The sequence below is a fragment of the Botryllus schlosseri genome, chromosome 5, assembly GCF_051294905.1.
Source record: "Botryllus schlosseri isolate E-star chromosome 5, Bs_hap1, whole genome shotgun sequence".
Lineage (NCBI taxonomy): Eukaryota > Metazoa > Chordata > Ascidiacea > Stolidobranchia > Styelidae > Botryllus > Botryllus schlosseri.
The window spans coordinates 729,014-742,480 of NC_137240.1; the positions used below are offsets into that span (position 1 = coordinate 729,014).

The following is a 13,467-nucleotide window of genomic DNA, read 5'->3' on the forward strand; positions in this document are numbered from 1 at the left end:
TGTATGGTTACTGACGAAGCCCGTCCCAGTATTACAGCGGGTTTTCCAGTAAATTTATCAATTTGAACCCAACCGGATTTGACCATGAGTTTTTTTCGTTTGGAGAATGCTTTCTCAATGTTCCCGAACAAATCACGATTGAAACACGTGAAAGATATCTCTTCGTTATTGCCGTCGATGAATCTACCTTTGAGATATTGGCTAACGCCACCTCTTTTGGGTGATGAGACGAATTTGACACCGACGTGAAAATTTGAAGTTGCTCCGACTTGCATAGTGTTGACGCTGTTCGATGCCATATCGTTTGATAAAGTGGGAGTCATCAACAAACCCGTCGATATTTATAGAATTAGACACGTGGTATTGAGTGAGTTAACAGTCTTTGTATAATCCTGATGACCCGCGTGAATAGACTTGGATTGAAATAAACTTTACAGGAGTTCTGTAAGAAAGGATGCCGTTCACAAGTGACAAACGACACGAATGAATTTTCTTCTTACCCAGTCAATTATCAATGTACTGTAGTGAGTATTCAAAATGTCTGTTGCTAAATCTCTGTACGCCGCTAGGGTACGTATGTCACTTTTCATCGCCGCAATGCTTATGACACTAAAAACCCCATTCCAGTCGATGCCGTATGATCGAATCGAGTTAACCAATGCGGTAAAATCACACTTTCGAACACGGCTCACGTTTTGTCCATGTACATAGAAATCTAGTACTCCGTGGATGAATTTTTCCGTTTCGCTCAAGGCGGGGGTGGTCAAATTATGATAGTACAGAAGATAATTCTCAATAATCGCGCTAGTTGCCATAACGAGTATATGTAACTATCAACTGAAAAAGTAAACCATGAGAATGACACCACAATGCAAGCCGACTCGAAAAAGAACCACATCGACAACGGCGGGCATACCACCGGCTAAACAGCTTCGCAATGGGAAATCGAAAAATTTGAATCGTACCGAACCCAGACAGAAGGTTGGTAAGAAACCTGTGAAATCTAAAAGTGCGAGTGACGATGATTTTCGCGACGACGTGAAGGGAAAAAAGAAGCAGGAAGAAAAGTTATGTCAATACACAGTTGACAAGATGGTCACCTACCTCCAGACTATTGACGTTGTTAAACCGCATTTAGGTTCAATACTATGTTATGTTGATTCGTTGACGGAGAAAAAAAATTTGACTGTCACAAAGCTCATGGCTGACATCAAACGATTGCTTACTGTCAAGGGTCAGCGTTGGAGTCTTGATGAGATTCAGCCTGAATTAAATACCGCAACCGATGAGTACTTGCATCGACTTCTAGAAATTAGAACGAAATTGAAGTATAATTTGTGATTGGGCTGAATGATTTTCATTGTTGTGAGTGTCTATTCTCAATTTCTGTTTTCCGTTTCAGATTTTACATTAGAGCCATAAATAAACAATAGCTTCTGAAAGCACAACCACTAGCGGCGCTGGTGCTCTTGTAATCTCGAATCAGCGGTTTAGGTCTTTCTCTCCGGGTGTCGAGCGGTGAACAACGTGGCTTACTGGTTGGGTATATTCGATCGCAGATTGCCGGATAAGGAGTTAATTAGTAAGTTATTCGGCACGATTACTTTGATTTATGAATATAATATGTTATTCGTTTATCCTACAGACAAAACAAGCGTCAGAATTGAAGTAAAGAATTGCATAGGTGAGTTATTACTGTTTAGAACTAGTGAACATGATGTAATTCTCTATGTTGTTGACAGACAGAGCAAACTCAAGTTGAACGCACGAGTCTACTGGTAAGTTATCCGCTATAACACAACGTTAGTGGACATAGATTGATGTGTTGCTTGTTTTATTAAGCATAAAGAATCGAAGACACCGGCAAAGAAACTAGATTGTAAGTAAGACTAGTTTAATGTTCCCCAAGTGCTGAATTTGACCGCGTGTTATTAATTTTACAGATGAGTCGACGCAGACGGAATCGTGTTCGCGAAGAACCGAATGCACCACCAGAGATTGGGGACGAACGTCAAGAAGTTGTAAATCAGAACTGGCAAGCGATTAAATCGTATGTAGTGAAAAAGACTGGTCATGTGTATAATATTCGAGTCATCGGTCGGGAGCTAGCGGATGTTTTCCGTGATATACAAGCTATATTTTTCTCTGAGTCACATACCTTTAAAGTGAACTACGCACATGCCTTTATTTTATATCACACTGAGACTCTGCGATTTCGTTATTTTCATGCGTCGGCGAACGTCGATAGTGTATTAGAAACACCAGCGCTAATTTCAACACTATCTGAGTTTGATGAATTTGTTGAATCTATTCGCCTGGAAACCGCACTTGATTTGTTACAAAACTCTCGAGCAGATACAAAGTCACTACCAGTGTGTCTGACTAATGTCCAGTTTTATGTATACCCTACGAGTCGTTTACTGATTGGTTGAGCTGATATCGAAATACCACCAGGACTTGCACAATCATTTATTTATACGTCGAAAAACTAAGACGCCGATGTGTCTTTTCATGATCTCAATCATTCTCATAATGATCCAAGAAAATGATCCCGTCATTGAATTTTATTGAGATGTACTTGTATGTATTGCGTGTGGTGTTATTTGGATATATTTGTACATTTTGTTTGTTTAATATGATTTTTTTTATTGTTTGTTAATGTATCGTTTGTTTTCCAGGTGGATAACATTATTTCATATCTCAAGTCGGTTATGTCATTAGATTTGAATAGTTTACATATAGAGATTACATTGACACAGGATTAAGGGTTTAATAGGTAAGTTATTCGATGCGAATACTTTGATTTATGAATATAATTTGTTATTTATTTATCCACCAGACAAAACGAGCGTGGGATTAAAGAATTGAAACGGTGAGTTATTACTGTGTAGAACTATTAAGCATGATGTAATGATTTTGTTGTTGAACAGACAAAGCGAACTCAATGATTAAGTGGGATACACAAGTCTACTGGTGAGTTATCTGTTATATTACTATGTTAGTGACATAGTTTGACGTGTTACTTGTTTAGTATAAAGATCCAAGGAAGATACCGAAAAAGAAACCGCATTGTAAGTAACACTAGTTTAATATTCCCAAGTGTTGAATGTAACCACGCGGTATCAATTTTTACAGATGACTCGACACCTTTGGAATCATAAAGAACACGCACCGCCAGAGATCGACAACCAAAAACAACAAATGACATCTCAGAACTGGCAAGCGGTGAAATCGTATGTAGTGAACAGTAACCGTGTGTATAATATTCACGACTTGAACCGTAAGCGGTCGGATGTTTTCCCAGATACCCAATCGATCTGTCTGATCAACCCGCAGTTATATGAATATCCTACCGAGGGTGTGTTGATTGGTTGTGTTGGTATTAAACTACCGACATGGCTTGCGCAGTCGAAATCGATCATGCCATTTACACGTCGGAAAAATAAGAATCGGTACAATGACAATCTCTGCGCTTTTCGCTGTATTGGTCACTCGATAGGTAAAGACACCAAAGCAATGGCCCAACAATTCACTTCAGCATATGGTGTAAATGTAGAATCCGGTGTGACTCTTGACATGTTGGATGATATCGAGGATTTGTTTAATGTCGCTATATTTGTATACACCAAGACCGAGGGTAAAGCTAGCGCTCTCCGACGTAGTACGTTTGAAGGGAAACCTGTGTACTTACATTTAGAAAATGCACACTTCTGTCTCATTACTGACATGAGGCGGTATATAGAGACCTATAAATGTGATGTTTGTCTACGATTATTTAACGAACAGTATGAATTGACCAGACACAAATGTACAACGGGTGTCGTTGAAGTGTTTCCAGGTGGCGTGTATACACCTCCTCTGAACATCTTTGAAAAGCTTGATTTAGAAGGGGTGTTTGTTCCTCACCAGCTTCGTTATTTCAAATACCGTATCGCGTTCGACATAGAGAGCATGTTTGAAAAGTGTGATATTCCAGATTCCTCCAAAACTTCATGGGAGTGTAAACATATTCCCATTTCGGTTAGCATCTCTTCTAATGTGGAAGGGTTCTTGGAACCGTATGTAATTGTCTCGAACGGTGACCCAAATGACTTGTGTGCGGAAATGGTTGATCATTTTCATGATATTCAAAGTGAGTCATTTAGGTTGCTACAGACGGAATATCAACACTACTTGGACATGCTCGAAACTAAAATTACCGAAATGAGAGCGCTCGATCCTTCCGAAAGAAAAATACCTCTTGAACGTTTACAAGAGGAGTTTATGCGATATTTAAAACAAATCCCTGTTTTGTCGTTCAATGGTGGTCGGTATGACTTGAACTGTCTCAAAGAGTACTTGATGGGTTTACTCGTTGATGAAAATCTGAATGTATTGAAACGAGGTAACAACTTCCTCTCGTTGACAACTAACAGACTTAAATTTTTGGATATTGTGAATTACTTGGCACCCGGGTTCTCGTACGATGCTTATTTGAAGGCCTTCAAATGTAGCGCCGCTAAGGGTCATTTTCCGTATGAGTTTCTGACTAGTTTAGAAAAGCTGGATTATACGAGTCTTCCTAGCCACAGCGACTTTTACAGCTCGCTAAAGGGTCGTAATATCTCCACAGCTGAATATGAAAACTGTTTGAAGGTTTGGAATGATAACAAAATGACAACTTTACGTGATTATCTCAAATGGTACAACGCAATCGATACTCACTACTTCATTGAGGGGTTAGAAAAACAATTTCAATCTTTCAAAAGTCAGTTCAGTGTGGATATATTCAAAGAAGCTGTCTCCCTACCCGGGGTTGTATCGAGGCATCTTTTCAATAGCATCCCACGTGATTTTACCTTGTTCAATGATAAACACCAGGATCTGGTTTCGCTATTCAGAGACAATTTAGTGGGTGGACCGTCAGTCATTTTCCATCGATATCAAAAACAGGGTGAAACTCGAATCAAAGAATTTTTTTACAAGGAAAACGCTCAGATTACCCAACATGTAACAGGGCTGGACAGCAATTCGTTATACCTTTTTGCTTTGAGTGAACCTAGTCCAACTGGTTTCCCGGTACATTGGCAACCACTCGATGCTGAGTGTACTAAATTCAAACCGGTGAAGACCGCACCGAAATGGGGGGGGACAGCAGCTCAATGGTTAAACTGGTATTCTCACATTCACAATGTACATGTCCACCATGCTTTTAATGGACCTGAAATACGCGTAGGAGCTCGTAATTATCCTGCCGATGGGTTCTATCGTAATTCAGCTGGTCAGGGGGTAATCTTGTCTTTTCTTGGGTGTCATTTTCATGCACATCAGTGCAGATTTGGCTGTGATGACTTGGAACGTCGAGAACGAACTAAACGTGTTCATGATTATTACAAAAGCCTCAATTATCAAGTCGTATGTAAATGGGAATGTGACTGGCGCACGGAGAAACAGGAAAATCCTGATATTGTGCGATATCTTAATGGCATCCAACCGCAATTGAATAGAACCAAGTCTGTCACCGCGCATAAATTGATGGAGATGGTAATGACCGGTACATTCTTTGGGTGTTTATCAGTCGATATTTTTACGCCAAAACATTTGCAAAGGAAGTTTGTTGAACTATGTCCGATATTCAAAAATACGATGGTGTCTCGCGAGCATTTGTCAGGACACATGAAACAGTTTGCCATTGATCGTAAATTACTCACCAAACCCACGCGCATGTTAGTTGCTTCATACTGGGGCAAGAAAATCTTGTTGACCTCTGACTTGATCAAGTGGTATGTAGAGCACGGATTGATTATATCAAAAATCCATGAGGCGGTCGAATTCACAAAAAAGACCTGTTTTGACAACTTTGCGAAAAATGTCTCAGACTGTCGACGCGCTGGGGACCGTGACCCTAACCTAGAGATTATTGCCCTGACACAAAAATTAGCCGGAAACAGCAGCTATGGTCGGGTCTTGATGAATCCACGTAAATTCAAACGAACCACCTACTGTGATAAAAGTGAATTGGATGTCAATGTTGAGGATCGCTTTTTTGTGAAATATGATGAATTGAACGCTGATCTATTTGAAGTAACGAAGCGACCTAAAACGATCAAGTGGGGTAACTGTATTCAAGTGGGGTTCTGGGTTTATAACAATGCTAAGCTCAAGATGCTCTCGTTTTTTTATGACTGCTTGTGTAAATATTTCCGCGACGAGTGCTTCATGCTATTAATGATGGACACAGACTCCCTCTATCTTTCGCATTCAGCCTCATTCGACGATATCCTTATCCCCGAGAAAAGAGATGAATTTTATGTGGAATACGAGAACTGGTTTCCACGCTATTTTTGTGACGAGCATCGAGCTGAGTTTTTGGCTGATCCGGTTTCTTTTGACCGTTCGCGACAGTGTTGCAAAGACACGTATGCCTATTACCTTCGTCAACCGGGTTTGATGAAAGTGGAGTACGAAGGTGGTACATCTTTCTGCGGTCTCCAATCCAAAAATTACTTTTGTGATGGACCAAAGAAAAAATTAGCTTCCAAAGGCCTCCAGAAATCCAACCCAGTCGATTTCGAAACTTTCCTGGGTGTCTTGACATCTAGGCAATCTGTCGGGGGAGTGAACAAGGGGTTTCGGTGCAGAGATAGGGGTGTCTATACATACAAACAACAGCGTAAAACATTTTCCTATTTCTATGCCAAACGCCGAGTGCTCGAGGATGGTGTATCAACCCTGCCATTGAATGTGTAATTGTATATTTTGTGTGCTATTGTATTTTATCTGTGTGTCTGCTATTATTATGATTTATTTGTATTTTTTATGTGTTGATGTGTCATTTGTTTTCCAGATGGATAACGCTATTTCATATATTGAGTCAGTAATGTCAGAATTGGATTTAAATAGTTTGCACAAAGAGACGCTTGAACTGGAGCAGGAATTAACACAGCTCTCGATTCACGGTACCGACGACAACTCACAAGACCGCACGATACCCGATCGATCCAAGGCGCGCCGTCAGGAACTAGACGAGAAATGGACCCGTGTCCGAAGTGTCTGCATAGAAGCGCTACTTCAACTACAATTTCCTGATCGAAAGATGCCGAGTGATAACCACATCCTATTCAACAGAGCAAAGCTTACAAATCATGTGGTCCTGGGAAGAAATTGTTCGTGGATACCGCTTTTCGGTCACGAAGAGAGACAAGCCTACTTGAGAACCCGCAAGCGACATCGAAAATTCCAATTTTTCCTTGATCAACATCGAGTTGCAAACAGTTTGAAACGAACTCGTTCTGACTCTGAAAGTAGCGATGCTACAACCGATGATTTTTGCAAACATGATTCCCTTGGTCATTGTGAACATAATCCTGTGGTGAACACTGATAGTTTTAGGTGAAACTTTGTTTACAATCTGTGGGTGTTTTCGAAATGTCAACTTGTAACTAAAACGTTTTAGTAATAATATTTCCTGAAATCTGTGTCTTGTTTTACAGATGGCTAGTGATTACATAATATCTGTTCTGGAACAACCAGACCTGACTCGGTTACACGAAAAGACACTTGTACAACGCCGCGATCATGTACACTTCGTGGAGCTGTATTTGAATCGAGAGATATCGCATGAATTATACGAACAACGCGTGTCGAGACAACATAAAGATTTGAAAGAGTGTTCCAAGGGTGAATACTATAGTTGTTATAGAAACACTGTTAGATTTTAAAGCGCTATGAATCCTCTCTTATTATGAATCCTCTTATGTGATTTATTATTTTGCAGCTTGGGATCAGCTGCTTGATGACCTGAATAAAGCGTTCGTAACACTACAACTTCCACTGACGAAATTACGAGGGACAGATGAAGATTTCATAACCCGTGGAAAATTGTTAAATCGGACTCTACTGGGATTATATATTCCACTAGAACAAGATGACTACAACAGTGGATATTCCCAACCTTGTTGATATATAAACAAATGCACTTTATCGAGTTTTCAATAAACAACAAATGATGGAATTGATCCACCCATTCGCGTGTATTGTGAGTGGTCCTTCAAGAAGTGGGAAGACTACTTTTGTTGCAAAGCTGATTAGGCATGCGACATCAATGATTAAACCTAGTGTATCCAGGGTCGTATATTGTTACAATAATTATCAGGAGGTTTTCAAGACGATGCATAATGTAGAATTCCACGCGGGTCTAGATATTTTAGAAGAGTTGAAGGTTTGCTCTGAAGACACCTTGATTATAGTGGATGATTTCATGACTGAGACAGCGAAAATTGCAGACTACTTTACAAGATTTTCTCATCATTCGGCAAAGTCAATTTGCTATATCACACAGAACCTGTACCACAAGGGTAAAGGAGCACGTGACTTGAGTCTCTCGAGTTCGTATATGGTGATTTTCAAGAATCCGCGCGACCAACAGCAGATCAGTTTTCTTGGTCGACAAATGTACCCAAACTCTAGATTTTTAACAGAGGCTTATCGTGACGCTGCTAGACGACCTCATGGTTATTTATTTCTTGATGTCACGCAAGAAGCGCCTGAAAATCGACGAGTTATGACCAATATATTTCCTGGTGAAACCATGGTGGTTTATAGCCCGCTGGTATAAATAGCCAAGCACAGAGACGACTTTAAACTCAAAATGACGAAGGTGCCAGCTCGGACACGGCGGCATATACCCACACTAGAGTTCCTACATAAAAGTAAACCCGAGATACGCAAGCAAATTATATCGGGAGCCAGCAAAGAATTGATCGAGTGTATATGCGATTGTACAAAGAACATTTTAAACGGTAACATCCCTCTTTCAAAGTATAAAAGAAAGCGACTATCAGCTCATAAATGTAGTTTACGTCGACTTGTCAGGAAAGACATCCCCATTCGACATAAAAAACGTATTGTTAACCAGCATGGGGGTATGTTTATGACTCTATTATCAAGCATCCTACCCGTCGTCACTGGTTTACTCGGTAATCTTTTCAAAAAATGACTTCTTTTAAAAAAATCCTCATAAATCCGAGCCCGATCAACGGAGCTGACGTTCAGAAATTGAATTTGGATATCGACAAATGTATGAGCGACATATTACAGATGAACATACCCCAAGAACGAAAATTAGCCTTATATAACGACGCACTAAATCGTTATCAAACAAAACACGACACACTGAATCAACCGATGAAAATCGATATATCAGAACAAAGGAATCTATTTTCGGCTAGTGAGTTGGACGCACTGCGACGCCTGATCAAGGGTGAACCATCAAGGATTCCTATACCATCACCGAGTAGCCAACGAAGCAAAGTAAAGACTCAGCATGCCAAGACGAAAAGCGGTCGTACACCCAAGACCCCGAGACGATACGGATGGGAGCCATACTAAGTATTTCACGCCAGGGCTACCCGGTAGTTATCGCGGTGCATACGTATTCTCTAGAGGGCGGAATAGAGCCAAAGTCAAGGAGTTTCTTTCGAGCAAGGACGCGTACACAAAACATTTTCCCTACCGAAAGAAATTTAAGAGACCTAGAGTGATTACATCCGGTCTCGGTGTTCAGTATCAAACCGATCTCATGCATATGCAAAATCTTTCAAAAGAAAACGACAATTTTAAATATGTGTTGGTGACGATCGATTGTTTCAGTCGATTTTTATATCTGTATCCACTCAAAAACAAAACCTCGCAAGGTATTATTCGCGGATTCAAGGAAATATTTAAGGATCGTATACCTCATGTTATTCAAAGTGATCAGGGTTCTGAGTTTACCAATCGTGCGTTTCAGACTTTCTTGAAAGATAACAATGTGCGACATTTTCATACAAATAGTGAACTGAAAGCATCGATATGCGAGCGTGTTATTCGTACTGTGAAGCAAGTGTTATACCGTTATTTCACGCATAATAAGACTTTGAATTATGTCAGTGTCCTGTCCGAGATATGCCAGGGGTATAACACTACTTTTCACGTTGCTATAGGGTGTCCTCCAGCGGATGTTGATTATTCAAATCAAGAACAAATTTTCCATAGGTTATACGGCGACATGACCCCTAAAAAACCCAAACTAACTATCGGCACACCCGTCAGGATTTCGAAATCACGTGGTAATTTTGTAAAAAGTGCCTTGGCGAGTTGGACCGAAGAAATCTTTTTCGTATCTCAATGTCGTAAAGGTGACCCTCCTACTTATCAATTGAAAGACTACCATGGTGAAGTTATAGACGGTCGCTTTCAGCGTGAAGAGTTACAACCAATAACGAAAAATAATAATATTTACAATATCGAAAAAATCCTGTCTACTCGCAGGAAAGGAAAGAAAACGCAATATCTTGTAAAATGGTTGGGTTATCCGTCTACATTTAATTCTTGGGTCTCGGATTTGTATAAATAGACACCGAAAATGTTGTTCAACCAAACTATGGATTCTGATAACGTCTCATCTCGCATGGGTCAAGTCTCGAACAGTCTGAAAAACCAGATTGTGTTTATTGTACAGATTTGTATGTTAGTGTGTGTAATCGTGTTTTCATTATATCAAATTTCTGTCGGGGTGGATCGTGAGATATATTTAACGCTACTGTCTTCTTCACTTGGGTATTTATTACCGAATCCATCACCTCACCGTATATGTTGAAAGAAACAATAAAATGTTGTTGACTCTACCTTCGAATGCGAGTTTGGATAAATTTCCGAATACTAGCACAGATTTTCAAACGGAACTTTACAAAGAATTAGAAATGAGTCGCCATGAGCTGGGATTATGTGAGCTAACCTTCCCCAATGATTTTCAACCGCGAATTGAAGTGACAGCGAAAAGTATCGGTTTTGGATTTGTCGATGCGAATGGATACACCGATCGGTATTATATTCCCGAAGGCTCGTATTACAGCATCGGTGAAATGTTAGAATCGTACGAGAAATATTACATGGGGGACATTTTCATTTTACAAGGATTCGGAGACTTTAGAATCACATTCAGAAGATTAGTCACGAGTAAAAAAAGACCCAAGCGGGGTGTACCCATAAATACCGACACCGCAGACTCTAGCGCCAGACACGTACCCCGTACCACACATGATTCACCCGAGCCTTACGGACTGATACCACTTGGTTCTGTGTTGGACACAATAACATTTAGACGTGTTGTATCCCGTCGCCGCGGAGTGGTAGAATTTATATTTACACCCGCGATAAAGTTGGAACGGATTGATAAGGTTTATGTGTATTGCGATCTGATACAACCAAGACCACACGGTAACAAGCTGCAACAACTTTTACGGGTGGTTACTGTAACCGCTAAACCGAATGAAAACCAAATCAATATATTCCCAAAACCATACTTCTTTGCTTTAGCGAGAAACAATTTTAGAACAATACGAATTTATCTACGTGATGCAGCTGGCAACCCCATTAAATTTCGAAAAGCACCAGTGACAGTGACCCTACGCTTCCGTCGTAGAGCTGTTGATTCAATATGAGTTACATCACGTTGTCTGGCACCCAGGGCGAATTCTCAGTGGTGTTACCGAACGAAATTATTTGTAATGAACTCGCATTGATGGATATGAGTTTTGTCAGTGAATCTCTTGATCGAATTATAATCAATCACGATCAAGCACTCTGGGAGCTACATAATGAGAAAGATCGAATAGTAGATGCGTACCTAACACCACTTGGGAATTATGCAAACAACCTCGAGTTGACGCGAAGAATATTAGCTGAAAGTTTCAAACACTGTTTCACCGAAAGAATCAACGATGAACTTTTCCGAATTCGTTACTCGAAACGTATCACACTCCACCCCACGGATATATTCACGAATTATTTCAGTGTAGTTGATCAAGTGTCGACACCAGTATGTAATGTCACGTCGATCAAACCTAAACCAACTCAACCCCACCTCAGATATCTTTTTGTGTATATCAATGTACTACGACATCATCCGGTGGGTGATTACATGAGTCAATTGCTTCGTGTGATCCAAGTAAATAACGAGATGTGTATGAGACAAGAAGTTGTATATGAAAAACCGTTTTATTTCCCAGTGTCGATTAACCACATCCGCGATATAAAAATCACCATCCGAGACCAATACGGTCAGTTAGTACATGATATAGAGACCACATTGACACTCCACGCACGATGAAAATAGTGACGTTAACCACCTCTATGCTTGGTGTTGATTTTGAACACAGACTACTCACCATCAACAACATCCCGACGAGATATTGTGAATTAGCCCTCATGGAGATCGATTTCACTTTAACCGAACCGGCGATTGGTCAATATTTGTTTGTGTATTGTGATATTATTCACCCTCACTTACTTGGAGATACGTTAGCGCGTTTATTACGAGTTATACCACTGACAACTAGTGATGTCACGCATAATTGGGTAGCGACAAATCCGTATTATTTCCCTGTTTCAAAAGATGTTGTAGATTCTGTATGTCTTTACCTCAGGGATGAGTTTGGGGAACCTATAAATATAATAAGTCGTTCATTGCAAGCTACATTTAACATTAGGAAGCGATTATGAAAGTTGTTTTCACGTGTGATCATCATTCTGTCCATCGTCATTATAACCAGACAGGCGATGGTTATGGATATTTTAGTGGTGGAGTTCAAGCCGGTTCCGGTATCGGGAGTTTGTTTAAATCACTCGGTCGTTTAGTGACACCTATTGCGAAATACGCTGGTGGTCAATTGTTACGGACTGGAGGTGAAATAGCGAGAGATCTATTACGGGGTAACTCGATCAAGTCTAGTGTTGTCAAGAGAAGTAAACAAGCTGGCGGTCGAGTGATTGATAAAATTTTAACCCCAAAAGCTATAAAAAGGAAAAAAACAAAGTCAAAGAACACTTCATCCAAACGTCGTCGTAAACAACAGGATATATTCGACTAAGAACTATGTTGATGCATGCGGGTTCCCGAGAATGTCATAACTCTGGATTAAACATATTTAGTATACCCCACACACAAACCAGTATTGAGGAATCGCAATATGTCGTCGTCAAACCCCATAGTTTAGGTAATGTCATGGAAGTACAATTACCAAGGACGGATCGATATATGGATCTACAAAACACGTTCTTGAGATTACGTTTGAAGCTCACTAAACGCGATGGAACTGATTTAGCAAACGATACACAAGTGGGCCTGGTCAATAACATGTTGGATTCTCTTTTCAAACAAATCGATGTAACTATTTCAAATGAGGTTATCACAAATTCGGATAATTGTCATGCGTACAAAGCTTATATCTCTCGGTTATTGAATGATACTCACGGGGCCTCGGAGAGTTTTGTGCAAGGACAAGGTTTTTATAAAGATGTCGCTGGATCTATGGATGTTCTTGGTGCAGCGAATACTGGATATGTTAAACGAAAAGACCTTACAAAAAACAGCACTCCGTTAGAGTTGATCGGAAAAATTCGAATGGGTCTTTTTGAACAGTCTAGATGTATGTTGGATAATGTCGA

At 40.2% G+C, this 13,467-nt stretch overlaps 2 protein-coding genes across 3 annotated transcripts in view; both read left to right on the forward strand.

Moving 5' to 3' along the window:
* Positions 1-13,467, forward strand: part of LOC145438526 (uncharacterized) — a 58,455-nt gene that overhangs the window by 13,932 nt on the left and 31,056 nt on the right. The gene's annotated exons all lie outside the window — the stretch shown is intronic.
* On the forward strand, positions 914-8,005 carry LOC145438527 (uncharacterized). 2 transcript variants are annotated; one of them, XR_013914955.1, is made up of 10 exons: positions 914-1,582; positions 1,646-1,684; positions 1,743-1,778; positions 1,843-1,879; positions 1,944-2,776; positions 2,840-2,872; positions 2,931-2,973; positions 3,032-3,071; positions 3,136-7,659; positions 7,757-8,005. XR_013914955.1 is itself a non-coding variant. In XM_080315860.1 (9 exons), the coding sequence occupies exons 7-9, from the start codon at positions 2,945-2,947 to the stop codon at positions 6,727-6,729; spliced, it is 3,663 nt and encodes a 1,220-aa protein (XP_080171986.1). In that variant the 5' UTR covers positions 914-1,582; positions 1,646-1,684; positions 1,743-1,778; positions 1,843-1,879; positions 1,944-2,776; positions 2,840-2,872; positions 2,931-2,944; the 3' UTR covers positions 6,730-8,005. The 2 variants fall into 2 exon arrangements, 1 of the variants encoding a protein (XP_080171986.1); XM_080315860.1 differs by having other exon boundaries at positions 3,136-8,005.

Excerpts from the sequence above, each read along its gene's own strand:
- LOC145438527 (XM_080315860.1), top strand. The coding sequence starts at position 2,945 with ATGATTAAGTGGGATACACAAGTCTACTG. Across the intron at positions 2,974-3,031 it reads TGGGATACACAAGTCTACTG|TATAAAGATCCAAGGAAGAT; the intron begins GTGAGTTATCTG and ends TTACTTGTTTAG. Across the intron at positions 3,072-3,135 it reads ACCGAAAAAGAAACCGCATT|ATGACTCGACACCTTTGGAA; the intron begins GTAAGTAACACT and ends CAATTTTTACAG.